Source organism: Pyxicephalus adspersus, chromosome 9 (genome assembly GCF_032062135.1).
Source record: "Pyxicephalus adspersus chromosome 9, UCB_Pads_2.0, whole genome shotgun sequence".
In the NCBI taxonomy this organism is placed as follows: Eukaryota; Metazoa; Chordata; class Amphibia; order Anura; family Pyxicephalidae; genus Pyxicephalus; species Pyxicephalus adspersus.
Genome location: NC_092866.1, coordinates 19,607,878 through 19,621,906, shown reverse-complemented (window position 1 = coordinate 19,621,906; position 14,029 = coordinate 19,607,878). Strand labels below are relative to the sequence as shown.

The following is a 14,029-nucleotide window of genomic DNA, read 5'->3' as shown; positions in this document are numbered from 1 at the left end:
TTAGGTTGACCACAGCCAGGCAGATGTCTCACAGTGACCATTGGAAACATCTCCCTGTCCTTAAGGCTGTCACAAAGCATTGGACCCACCTTGATATTTTGTGTGATTTAGAAAATACATAAATGTTGCAATAAAATTTGTTTTCTGTTTCTACTTGCAAATAGATTTTCCAAAAAACTGGAAAATGCAAGTGCAGTGTGGTCAGAAATACAACACAGACAGGACAGGTATGGTCAACCTAAATGAGATTCACCAGAGGGCCATTGTCCTTGCATGTAGTCGCTATATATATATATATATATATATATATATATATATATGGTTAGTTGTGTGTATGAATATTCATCATTCTATATCTTTATTATCTGCAGTTCTGTGTAAATATAATGCAAAATGTAATTTAAAAAAAGAAGAATCAACAAACCAAAATTGTGACCAACGGTCTCCCTTTATTGACCTGTGGGAATACATGCTGATTGGGGCTACAGATTTCAGAATATTTTTTCATTATAAAATAAAATAATAGTAAAGATAAAACAGGAAAATAAGCATGACCACAAACACCCTTATTTAGAATTTTATTAAAACAACAAATTTCAGAACTGACCCTGTACAGAAAAAAAGCACCCCACAAGATACCTTGGCTGTTAAACCCACAAGAGACCCTAAATGTATGTTCATTCCATTAAGTGATTCCGATTCTTGGCCCAGATAATGCCCCTCCCCATTCCCATCAGTCTATTCATGGACTGGTGATGTCACCATGGCCTACAGGACATAATACTATAAGGGATGAACAATGTAAACAAAATATAAATACGAGCAGCAATTCGCTACAGGAGGAGGCTGGCCCAGGACTGGAAAGTACAGACTGCATTCTGCAATGGGTTCAGTAGGAGATAGTGCAGCAGTTTTAATTCATCTCTCTCCCTCAGTGAAAACCAACATGCTGGGTTTTCCAAACATACAAATAACAAAATCACAATTATCATCATTCTACAACACTTTGGTGGTCTTTGAGGATTGAGAAAGTCTATATTTTAAAAGTGTCTTCAAATAAACTTGTCATTAGTTTCCTCTGTTCTGCACTTTATCTCCAATAATATCCTGGTAGACTCCAAATCTGGGGTGCTCAGTGTGCAAATACTTCAGACTATGCCCTCCCCCAAAACGCACAACTCTCCACTGGTTAGGAAGGCTTAACGTCGGGAGGTATTGAAAGGCAAACTTGGTTACTGGAACTTACCACATACAGTATATACGGAGCACACTCAGGTTGAGGACTCCTGGGACATTGAAGGATAAGTAGGGGTGTATGGAGACAAATCTACATGCCTAATTTTAAGTTCATAACTTTGTTTTAAAAATAAGTTGTAAATGGGGGCTTTACATGACGAATGGTTTGCCTCAATAAGTAAACTGTTCTTTCTCAAATCTACCAAATATACTTTGAGCTGATAACTGATGGCAAAAATAACAATTTTCATTTACACATGCTGATATGAAAGTTAAAATCAGATGGTGTTCATTATGATTGCTGTAAGACACAGCATTCTACCTGGTGATCATGAATGAAAGACAGAATATTTGGGAGTTTGGTTTCCATTCCAGCTTTAGAAACCATAGACACATTTTAGAGGGTATAGTTGGGAACCTAAATCAATCCCTATATAATGTACAGTGGTGCGTAACATGTTGGTGCTACATAAATCCTGTTTAATAATAATCTTACATTGGATTTTTTTTCTTATTAAAAGGGGGGTTTTGGGGAACCCCGGAAACCACTAGGAAATATTTGTGTGAAGCAAAGGCAGAAAAAAAAACAATTTTCATTTTGGAAAAAAACTCTTTCAAGGGGAGTAAAAGATGGAACTTGATTGACTACTAAAAGCAATAACTCTGCTTTGTTTTCTTATCCACATTTTTTTTGTTAAAGAGGAAAAGCCAAGATGGACCCAGTAACCCTGGTAATACATGCTCATGTGTCTATATCAGTCTCTCAACTTTTTAACTAAGTAACCATTGCAAAAATTTGTAGGGAACCCCTGCAAAAATTAATTATTGGGGCTCAGTATGAAAAAAATGCCTCTATATCGATGTCTAGTGGAAAGAACGACCTCTTACAGTGGTGGTTGGATTACCACCTTTTCAGACATCTAGAAACATAATTGGAGATATACAGTTGGTTCAGAACTATGCAGACATCATTAATGAAGGTAGGGGTAAATCAGCTAAAATTTGAGGAACTCATAGTAACCTCTGAATTCTATTTTTCTAAAACCATTGTTAGGTTTTTTTACAAAAAACTTTTACATGCTTCTTCAGAACATGAACATTTTACCTGGGAGACCCCATGTGTGCTTCCTAAAAATTTCTAAAGGCAACACAGGTTTACTTTTAGACACTTTATAAGGTTCACTGTGTGCAGCTGTAAGGGGTAAGCTTGGTATGCTTACAGGGTATATGTGCACAGAGCAGTGAAATGTAGTTAGGCTATCCTACAGAAAAAGTGAGCAATAAGCAGTAAGGGGTAGTTAGGGCACCCATACAGGTAAAGTGTGCACAAAGAAGTGAGATGTAGTCAGGGTAATCATACAGGGGACTTGTGCACAGATTAGGGAGGTGCATTTATATTATCCACACAAGGAATATGGACACACATAAGCGAGATGTAGTCAGGATAATCATACAGGGAAGGTGTACACAAAGCAGTGAGGTGCAGTTAGGGTTTCCATACTGGCGAAATGTGCACAGATCAGTGAGGTGCAGCAAGATAGCCATGAAAAGGAAAGGTCAACAGAGCAAGTCAGCTACTGCATTTTATTCATTTTTACCAAGATCAAATAACAACTCAACAACTGGACACTAATCAACATCCATCCATTGGTACGATTAGTTCAGACAGGTTCAGCTGCTTTTTCCAACTTCTCTCAACTTTTTCTCCCCAGATCAGCCAGCACTGTGAGAGCCTGTCTTCTAATCTTTAAAACATATGTACAAATCAGTACATTAAACTGTAAAGGTTTATGAGACAGTCTGGCCAAAGACCAGCTTCTAAGGTGGTTGGATCATGCCAGCATGTCTGACCACCCTTCCACCCCTATGTTCCACTGAACTCAGATCAGTCCGGCACCAGCAGTACAGTATTGTTTGCAACTTAGTGATTTCTATTTACAGTCACCTTTTGTACTGTTGGACTATTTGTAATGAATGTAATTTTAGGAGATTAGGCTATAAAGCAATTGAGTCACTTGAAGAAAGAAGAAGAAAAAAAAAAAGCTTGCACTTTTTCCTGACTTGGAAGAAAGAATAATACAGCAGCAACCATTCAACTTCATTGTAAGTAACATCTCTGCAAAGAATATCTCATGCAACCCAGGAGTCAAAGATTAAGAATTTGTAGTTGAGGTTATTCATACAGATATTTTCCTTCACCATACATGACCTGAACCTCTGACAGATATGCAGGACACACGATAACTAAACCAGCAAGACAATTCCAGCACTGCTATCCAGTCCTGGGATGCTCTCCTCCTTTTCATTCTGGCTCTCGACCTGTGTGTCAATATAACCTACACACAAGTTAGTCTTACAAAAAAATATATACAAAATCTGTACAGTTTTGTTTCTGTGGAAAACACACAAAATTTGTCCATGTATCACAAGTTTACAGCAAAATATTACAAATGGGAATTCTATCTACATACAGTCTCTCCCCTCCCTCCCACCACTCCATTAATAATAGGGAACAAGTTCTCTGCTGGAAAATGCTCTAGTTATGAATAGTTTACAAGCCCTGACATAGACCACTACAGTTCATTCTGCTTGTGGAACACCGGGAGCAACTGGGTCAGTGTAGGTAATATTGCATTAAAGATTATAAAGGGCAGGTTCAAGCACACCTCTTTTTGGTAAAGCCGGGGGAAGATGAGGGCAGCCTTGTTGAATACTCAGATTTCTGCAGCTCGGCTGTTCAACTTTAGTGTTCCACCTGTAAATTGAAACGGTGTCCAATCCATACATGTAGAAATATATTTATGTTATTAAGTGGCTTTAAAAAGCTTGGCCCAAACTTGAGTCATTCTTTGTTGTGACAGCACCTACAGGTGAAAGAGACATGCACCTCCATGCAGAGACATCTGTCTAATCTGGCAGTTTTCATCCAGCAGTTTCCTCTCCCTTTCCTTCTGAGGACTTGCCTGTTTTCACCACCGAGACTAAAACATTTGAGAGGGAGCAGTAAGGCAGCTGCAAAGGGATTTCCAGGGGTGGATTTTGTAAAACAGAACCTTCAAAAAGTCAATCTTTGCTAACACGGGGAGCTGCCGTTACTGCTTCCTATATTACTAGTGCATAGCTGTAATCTATACAGCTGATGGCATATTTTCATTGTGACATGAAACAGCATGCAGATCAGGAAAACCTGAACAAAGCCAGAAATACTAAGTACATACTTGTTTTGGATAAGTGACTCAAGATTTATCAAAGACATGGGCTCAAAATGACATGGCAACTAGGATTTGCACAATGACAAGTCAAATGGAATCAGCATCTCAGTCAGGGAGAACTGGGCTGCATGAGCCTCTGTCACACTCTACCAAAAACAGAATTACAAGATAAGTATGGAGGCTTTGTTGAAAATAAACTTCAATATCTCAGAAATTCAACACCAGCCTTCCTCTGAAGATACGGTTAAATGACAAACCGGGAAGGGACTTTGTCTTTTGGGAAAGCAGAGCAAATTTCACCAATACACGCAGGTCTTTGGCTATTGTCTGAAAGAGGAGAAAGGATTTGGGACAAAAAGGTGCTTATGGGGCTGGTTTGGCCTCAGTCTGGAACACTATACCAGTAATTATAAGACTTTCTGAGCACAATTTATTACATCAGAAAAGCAAAAAGAAAAAAAAAAAAACAGTTATGAGATTTGCCTAAAAATATAATACCATAACTAAAAGAATCAAGTGGGGTAATTATGGTGGTTATCAATTAAAAAAAAAAAAAGTTACAAAATCATTAACTGAGATGAGGGGGTGTTATATAATAACATTTAAAAAAAGTTAACATAAAGAAGCTTGTCAAGTAATCATTAGTGCAGGAAAGCAAGGAGACAGTTATTTTCCCACCATATAAATTACACTCCACATCCGAATGTCTATAAGATCCCTCAGATGATGTTCAGTGAACACAATGACTGATCAAGTAAAGTGTATGTAGTGCAAATGGTTCAAATAAAACAAGAAAAAAAAGGCAAGCATTTTATTTAGCATGCTTATCCTCGCTGATGGGACAGGCCGCAAACAATGCACATTTATTGGAAAGGCTGCAAGAGTCACGTGTTACGTCTCCTGTGAGTGGTAAAAATCTTTGTAAAGTGTACCTGTCGCATACACTGAAGAGGCAGTCGCTGTGTGGGAGAAATATCAGGGTTATTAATTTCCTAGGAACAGGCAACAACAAAGGCATGAGGTAAATTGTCCTGTCATTAACTAATGAATAGGATTATTTACCAACCTGATCATAGAGGGAATGTGTGCATTGCAAATGTCAGTAATCAGTTCCTATTTCTAGGTTAAATGTTTGGCTACAAGTTATTGCATGTCACTACTCTTTGTATCACCATTTTAACACCTTACTTTAGAGAGTATCTAAAGATGAAAAGCAGCACACACATTGACTTTGTTTGTGGCCACCCAACCCGTTATACCATATTCAGGTATGTATGCAGGAAGAGCAGCTAGGCTTCTTATATGCCTGTGTCTTAGTATCACTCATACAAAAGTGTACTTGACAAAAAAGGTGCTGTGACAAGATTCCCCTTAGACTGCAGTAATCTTTGTGCTGTTACATGATAAAACACAGGATAACTGGACATCTCTATGCCAGTCATTAGTTTCTTTGTTTTAGGAGATCTTATCGGTGCAACAATTCCCTGCATGACACAATACTATGCTCAAAAGGCAGGGGTTCTAGCTAGGAAAGGTCTTGTGCAAAATGTCTGCCAGGGCTCTCTCAACCACTGATCAAACAGGCCAGTCAGTACAACTCATCCAAAGGCTGCTTGATGAAGGTTAAAGTATACTCATCTACAAAATGCACTTTAGACATAAATAGAGCTTATTGCAGATAAAGAAAGTCTTCATTTGTGCCTCATGCCTTGTTGATGTCAATGCCCTCCAGGAAACTGATACTCTGAATTGGATGCACAGCCTGCCCCCAAAATGTTTGCCATTTTTACATTGAAGTTTTGGGAACAATAAGATGCACTGAGCACACAAGTGTTATTAACCCTAAAGCAGTGTGCCATGTATCTGCAATAACCTTGGTGTTTTTTGGCAGCAAATGGATAAAGCTACACAAGTTCAGCACTCTCACCTGAGCTTGGATCCTATAAGTCTATAAAGTCACCTAAATGGGAAGTATTCTATCTTTTCAGGCGTACAGTATTAAACAACTCCTGCTGATAATCATATGTTCAAAAGGAAAAATCAACATGCCCCCCCATAATATATACAAATTAGAAAACAAGGATTAAAGATAAATACTTCCCCTTTAAATGCCCTGAACCGTGGCAGTTACTCAGGAAAAAAAAAATGAATAGGATCCATCCTAATTCAGTAGCATCAGGAACAGCAGCCAGTGCCATGTGGAGGGGGGACACAGATTACCTTTTGTGCACAGAGACACAGAATCTGACGGTAGTTTGTGTGTATTCCGTTTTTTGAAGTCACATGATGTAGTACCTGAATGCATGGCTGTATATATATATACTGTATATATGTATATATATAAATCTATGTATATATACACACCATTTACGTTAGACTGTCCTTAACCACAGACATCTCAATGTGTTTACATATCCACATATATTAATATATACAGATGTGACTACGACGTGAATTCAAGAACACCAACACAAAGGCTTCTTACGCCCTGTTCCTGCACATAACTCGTGCATGTTTGTGCTTTATGCGCAGCAGAGAGCTCCCTGGTGACCCAGACATTCTATGAAGGAGGTCACAGGGATATGGAGGGCACGCTGGCTGCAGGGAGGATGGCGCCCAGCAGGAACTAAAAATGAGGCAGCACCTGCAGTCACAGACAATCCATGCAGCTCCTTGACTCTCTGCCAACAGCACACACAGCTGGGTCTTGTGTGAATATCCGTCAGCAAGCAAAGGCACACTGGGCTGTAGCACCCCCACCTGCTGTTCCATGCTTACTGGCCGAGCCCAGAGGATTTCTGCTGCCCACTGGCTCTTGGGGCGCCATAGAGAGTGACTGATGCTATGTGGTTGTTCTGCATCACCTTTAACACAAAGAGAGAAAAAGTTAACAGCATACAGTATATTCACATTCAATGTCTTAAAAAAAAAAAAAAACTTTAGCAAAGCTGCAGAGAAGTTTTATAAATGGCCAACTTAAAGGTGAACACCCAGGAAATGTTTCCTGTTGTTATGTTACTCCTCATGTTACATACAAACATGTAAAATATGGTTGATATTGGGAGATATACTAAAATATATGTGGATCCTAGATCCTATATGTGGAGGTGAGGACCCTTGGAATAAACCAAAAAAAAAACAAAAAAAAAAAAAAACTTTGAATATCAGGCCTACTTTATGTATGTAAAAAGAACAATTTTTTTATGAAACAAAAATGATTGCAAAATCATCACCTTCAACATCCATTGCTCCTAATTGATAGTTGTTGTACATGCAATAGAAAGATCTAACACTATAGCTTGTCACAATGCAACAAAGCGAGTGAGGTGATCATTCTCAATGAGTTTCATAGACAGGAACCTTCACTTCTTCAGGAGTTGAATAGAGGTTATACAGGGCTAATGTGTCAAGTGTGTGCAAACTGATGCAGACCCGCTCCTCACAACTTTGTGGAAACCAAGGACAGGAACCAATGGGACCAAAAATGCATAATGCTTCTATTTCTCTAATATACTACCAGTTTCCCAAACTAAAATGAAAATCAATGGGCATGGCATACACAAAAAATCCTTAAAACATATAAACTGAATACATGTATCTGCCATGCCCAGTAAAAGTTGCAATACTGATATTGCACAGGGAATTGCATAAGGCTAAATGAGCGGCCTATCACCTGTCTCCTACAGTTGCTCCCTCTAGTGGTAGCTTCAAAGGCTTTTTTTCTGTGTTTTTTTTTTTTTTTATCAGCACTGTTGGATGTTTATAAAAGCTCATAAGATCAAAGTGTAGAATCATTTTTAGATACTCATGGAAACTTGGGAAAAGAGCTGGCTGCCAGTAGAATGAAGGCAAGCTGCATGTAAAACAGCTTTTTAAAGTTTTCCATAGACAAAAAGTACATTTCCTCTTGCAATGCTGCAAGGGTAGGTTTACAATTCCCTTCACTTTGGCTTTAAAAATAGAAGCAATTGATCTTCTTGATAAAATATATAGGTGTCTGAATAGAATATGCTGGTTTTCTAAAATGTATTATTTTATTAATACACTTTTTCTTATTGGTTAAACCGAATAGATTTGTGTCTTTTGTTCAACCTGACCACCTGTGGTAAGCTGCTGTAGAGAAAGAAAGCTATAGAAGACAACTGGGTATGTTAGTGTAACCTGATTTTCCTTGCTGATCTATATCAAAGGAAACAATAAAGATTTAACATTTTTTTTTAATTTTTCTGTTCAATTTCTCAGCTAGAATTGTCAGACCCTTGCTCCATAGACACATTAACCCTTTCCCGTTCCTTGAGCCTTATTTTGTATTTTGCTAACACTACAGAGCATACAACATGCAGTGTAAAACCCTAGAAATAAGACGGGGACAATGTAACTCTTGCACATCATCATTTGACTTCCCAAGACCAAAGAGGATTGGGGTGGACTTGGAGAAGTCAGTGGCAAAGATGGCCGCCTTGGGGGATGCAGTGGTGACAGGATCCAGGATCTGTCAGTGTGCAGGGCACTTAAAAAAAAAAGTTAGACATGTGAAATCAGCAAGCATGTTGTGAAAGTTTGCCGAATATAGCAAAAGCTCACCCTCACCAATGCGAGTTTAGTTCCTCTTCAACAAAATCACCAAACACACAAGCAATACGGCTTACAAATTGGAAGGTATAATTTGTGGAAGAAGCAAAAATAATGAAAAAGTAAAAAGGTTGCTGCACATTTTAATGGATAAAAAGAAATTTTACCTCAAAAATCATCCTCTGGAGACCAAAACAAAAAGTTGATCCAAACGGGTTTGTATTGTTTGGTGATGATGACCTTAAAAAATGAGAAAATACCATATGACAAATTAAAAGACAAGAAGATGGCAAGTGCAGTTAGATATTTTCCAAGAACCATTATATGAAGCAAACAGTATTTAGCTTTTTAAGTCGTTGGCTTCATGAAAAGAACCTCCTTAACTATCCTTACAACTTTGAAACTGTTTCAAGGCTATTTTAGAAAGAAGGATTTATAGTAGTAATCTCTCCCTTCTAAGATTAAAAAAGTTTGTGGCATTATTGCCAAGCAATTTCAATTTTCCAAGGTTGGAAGACAAATGTTCAGATTGTTGACATTCCAATAGTCTAGTTTGATAAATTAGTAGCAGCAGACGTGTATTTTGGCCATCTACAATCCTCAGGCCTGCATAGGCTTCATAAATGGAAACCTTTCTCCTACTAAAAATGTACACCTCACAATCTCAGTAAGGACCTCTAACCTAAAGAAGTAAATGGCTGTCAAGAACAAATCCCAATAAAGAAAAAATATTTAATGTAATACATAACCTCCAAAGAGATAAAGGACTCTCATGTCAAATATAAAAATTCTGCATTGGATGCTGTGGTCAGTATAACACTTGATCAAAGCATTTTCGCATGCAGGTTAATGTTAAATGAAGTGCCGTGTTAAGGCAAACCATTTATTGTAACTGGGCAGCCAATGCTCCCCTGGGGACTGTCAATGTTGACAATAGCCTGTGCTAGGGTAACATCCAAAAATAACTGCCACCAACACACTAACATGTATACATGAAGTAAAACGTGTTTTATTTAACACAATACTACCCATAAACATTACAGAGTGTCATATGGTTACGGCATCTACCTGTGAAGAACAACTGGCTTCTCCACCGGATGTCCTAGATGTTCTTGAATACTGTCCCACTGCAATACACACAGGAAATTAGAGGAATATCATTGTTAAAGAATATAATATTCTTTAGATTTTAGGAGCCCAATAGAATTCAGTATGTGCCTTTCCATAACAAACATTCAGCCAAGTGTTTTTCTGTGCAGTGTTTCCCAAACCAGCATCCAACATACCCACCCTTAACTACCCATCAAACGTGTCTATTTGCTTACAATTAATGTGTGTCTGACAGCTCTACATTCCCTACTAAAACACTATCAGAGCAGTAAGAATTTCTATTCTTGGTTTTGGGTGCAGTGAAGCCATATATATTTTTTTTCTTTATTATTATTTTTACACAGTATTTATATAGTGCCGACATATTACGCAGCGCTTTACAAAGTTCATAATCATGTCACTAACTGTCCCTAAAAGGGGCTCACAATCTTAACGTCCCTTCCTCAGTTATATGTCCAGGAGGAAACCCACGCAGTTAGTATCCTGGCCGAGATTCGAACCTGGGCCCCCACGCTGCAAAGGCCAGAGTGCTAACCTTTGAGCCACTGTGCTGCAAATTAGACCTTTCTGCTGTTTGTGACCCCTTCTGAGAGATCAGTCTTACACTCACTGCTCTGTAAGGAAGTCTATTGCTTTATCCATTGAAATGCAGTGGCAAGAGATAACTGCTCCATAATGCTTGTAGAAGGGGGGTGGAGCTGTGGAAATCCTTCTGCCCGAGTTTCCAGGAAATATAAAAATTGGTATATATTCAGCCAGCTAGTATTAACCTAACGATAAGTATCCACAAGGATTTTTTTCTATTTAAAACGCATTTGAAAAGCCAGCAATCAATGTCCTGTTTACTCACTGAGAAGTACACATAGCATTTCATGTTGAAAGTGCTTTGTGTTGTGTTTCTGGAATGCAGAATGTCCTATTGAGGTGTGTTTGAACTGCAAGCAAAGCAAGTAAAATACAGCCTCTTTATGTCAAACACACAGATTTGCACTTTAAACCTATACAAGTGCGTTTAACTTTCAATTGCAAATGAGTTTGCTTTTAAATGTATACAAATACAAAATTAAAAAGAAACCCTACAAAAAAACACCTGTGGAAACTTACCTGGATACTGAAACACCAGGTTTGGTAGCACCAAGTGTAAAATCAAAGGAATGGTATCTCACCTTGCTGTATGTGGTGCAGATTTCCGTTTGTGTTTCTGAGCTCTCTGTACAAAGAAATAACAGAAATTGTGGTTATCACATGGCCACATGGATAGACAGTGATCATGGTAAACAAAGCTGAAAAGCATTAGGCAACAACTCATCAGTCTACAACGCATCAGTCTAACAACCTCACCTCGCTTTACTGTAAGTGGAATCCGAAAGTCACATCGATGATAACTAAAAGAGAAATAAAGGGTATACTTTTCACATAGGGCAACATGAATAAAATATACACCTGATATAATCACACCTACAGTATATGAGCTTGTTGGGAATTTCATTTCAAAACCACAGATTATTAAAGAGGTGTGAGGTCAGCTACTAATACTGGACTAGAAGACTGCTCAAATGCATTAATTCACAAAATGCAAGTCCACTATAGTTCCCTTGTACCAAACTCCCCAAAGCAAATCATTATGAAGCTGGCTTGCTGCAAAAGTGTAAAAGCTTTTCAATTCAGTCATTGCTGATGTCAAAAGGTTGAAAGTACACAATTGTATGAAATTCCTTTGTATGCTGTAGTATTAAGGAGTACTACCATCTAACACAACTGGAAACTATAACGTGAAGTTGTATCAGCTATTTAATGTCACAGAGTAGAATAAACAGAGTGCCTTGTGTTTTAAAGCAATTATTGGACAGTAAAGCCTTTTGGTGTTATTGTTGATACGCCCCTGCTTCATCTTGCGTATAAACTGGTCTCCCTAATCTGGATGGGTAGAGTCCATTTTAGTATTGCAAACCTAACATAGGCCTGGTCTCCTTGTACCCTAGCTATAGAGGTAACAGTCTAGAAATACAGAACCAAAGTCTAGGCTCTAATATATGAGTATGTTGCCTTTAAATCTAGTAACCTAACACTTTAACTCTTTGTTCCCAAACAAGTAACTGTGTAGCCCAAAGTGCCCCAAGTTCCCAACCCAAACAGTATAAAAGTTGATATACCCACATATAATTATATTGATATACCTATAGTTGGTAATAAGCCGGCCTAGACTAATTATACACGCATTGGAAAAAATTAATTCTAATTTATATACAATTCTCATAATTTGGAAAAAGTAATTCTAACCCTGTTTGTAGCATCACCATTTAAAAAGATAAGGGAACGTCTGTGACATTTTTATTAACTACAAAACATTTGTATTCCTCCCACAAGGTGGTTACATTTGACTATAAATCACACAACTACTCACATGTTAAAGTTGTAATGTCCAGGATAATTTGTGTGTAAAACAAACTTCTTGGCCCTGTGGGTGTTTGCATCAAAAAGAACATCCTGCAAATATAAGACAAAAATAGGATTATTTGGAATAAATTTAGAGTAAATCACTGGATTGACTGCAAAAGAAATGCACTTGTATTCAACTAGGTATTTCAACGTTTGTTTACAAAACTCAGAAAAGCAATTGTCCCCTTAACAAAATGACACTACAGGTTCTGTACACCACACTTCTCTCTGTGTGAAAAAATGTACTGTTTTTAGGGACTATAGGATTATAGTGATCACTGAAATGCAGAACAATTCATATCAGTCTGTGCTCCTGTTTAGGCTTCCCAGCCTGAGATGGGGAGTCTGAAACTTACAAAAACTGATAAAACTGGAAAATAATAATTTATTTTTGCACGTTTATACCATGATTATGCAACTCTTTATTGTATTTTTACTGGAGTTCTTGAGCATCTTACAAACAATCTGTTTGTAAAGTGTATTATGTATTGCAAAAACAATGTAACTCCAAACAGTTCTGTGTAATATGACTGTTTTCTTTCTCTGCTTTCCCATCCCATTTAGGCATTTAGACTATATAAATGTAACCGACTGCTATCTGGCATTTTTGTCCTGCCTCAAACAGAATTACAAAATCTCGGTAACTAGATATCAATCTAGATACTTAAGCTACCGTACTTTAGATCAAAATATATTTTTTATTTACATATATATATTTTTAGGAATGTACTTTCAGGACTATTAGGAATGAACTTTTTTTTTTTTGCTTGACGCTCAGCACAGTATGCTACAGATTATTTGTACAGTTTATTTTTATTAGAATTGTAGTTAAAGTTTTATAGTTAATTTTCCTTTTCTCTGACTCATGACATACATATACAAAACAGAGCTATGGAAGGCTATGTTTTATTGTGTGCTTTATAAATCCTGGAAATGATAAAAACACCCTATTAAAGGAACTACACCCCACTGGTGAAACCGTTCCCCTAAGCGGTTATATTCAAGAAATGACTTATTAATAATGATCACAGGTGCAAGAAAGGTAAATCTCTACAACTGGCACACACAGCAAAAAAATAACCCGACAGGGGTTTAACCACTTCCTACATTTTCAAAACTAGAAAATATGTTTTGACTATACAAACGCACTTATATTCTCAACATCAGAAGGAGATAATAGATTTAGGAAATAAAAAAAATGCCAGTTAAGCAAAAGCCTTTTCATTTTTTTCTTCAGAAAGGAGTGTTTGTTGCAACTGTTAGCAACAGAGTTGAAAATAAATAAATTGTCTTTCCGTGGGTCAATGATCAGGCATTGCAAAGGCTTTTTAAATTTAGAAATAGCCAAAAAACACATCAATATAATGCTTTTCAAAATTATTCTAAATGTCCGAATGTCAAGCAACTGAACATGCAAAGCTATGAATTACTATCTTGCAAGAAGTGAACTGGATCAAAAA

The 14,029-nt window shown here is 37.5% G+C and overlaps 1 protein-coding gene across 2 annotated transcripts in view; it reads right to left on the bottom strand.

Annotated features, from left to right (window-relative positions):
* Positions 1 to 429: 429 nt before the first annotated feature.
* The window catches only part of PHAF1 (phagophore assembly factor 1), a 36,846-nt gene continuing 23,246 nt past the window's right edge, over positions 430 to 14,029 (bottom strand). For both annotated transcript variants that reach the window (XM_072422857.1, XM_072422858.1), the window contains exons 12-17: positions 12,535 to 12,617; positions 11,472 to 11,515; positions 11,297 to 11,340; positions 10,089 to 10,147; positions 9,188 to 9,260; positions 430 to 7,312 (exon numbers count right to left, since the gene is read on the bottom strand). In XM_072422857.1, coding sequence (XP_072278958.1) covers positions 7,223 to 7,312; positions 9,188 to 9,260; positions 10,089 to 10,147; positions 11,297 to 11,340; positions 11,472 to 11,515; positions 12,535 to 12,617 — 393 coding nt within the window. In that variant the 3' untranslated portion in view covers positions 430 to 7,222. The remainder of the gene's footprint in view (positions 7,313 to 9,187; positions 9,261 to 10,088; positions 10,148 to 11,296; positions 11,341 to 11,471; positions 11,516 to 12,534; positions 12,618 to 14,029) is intronic.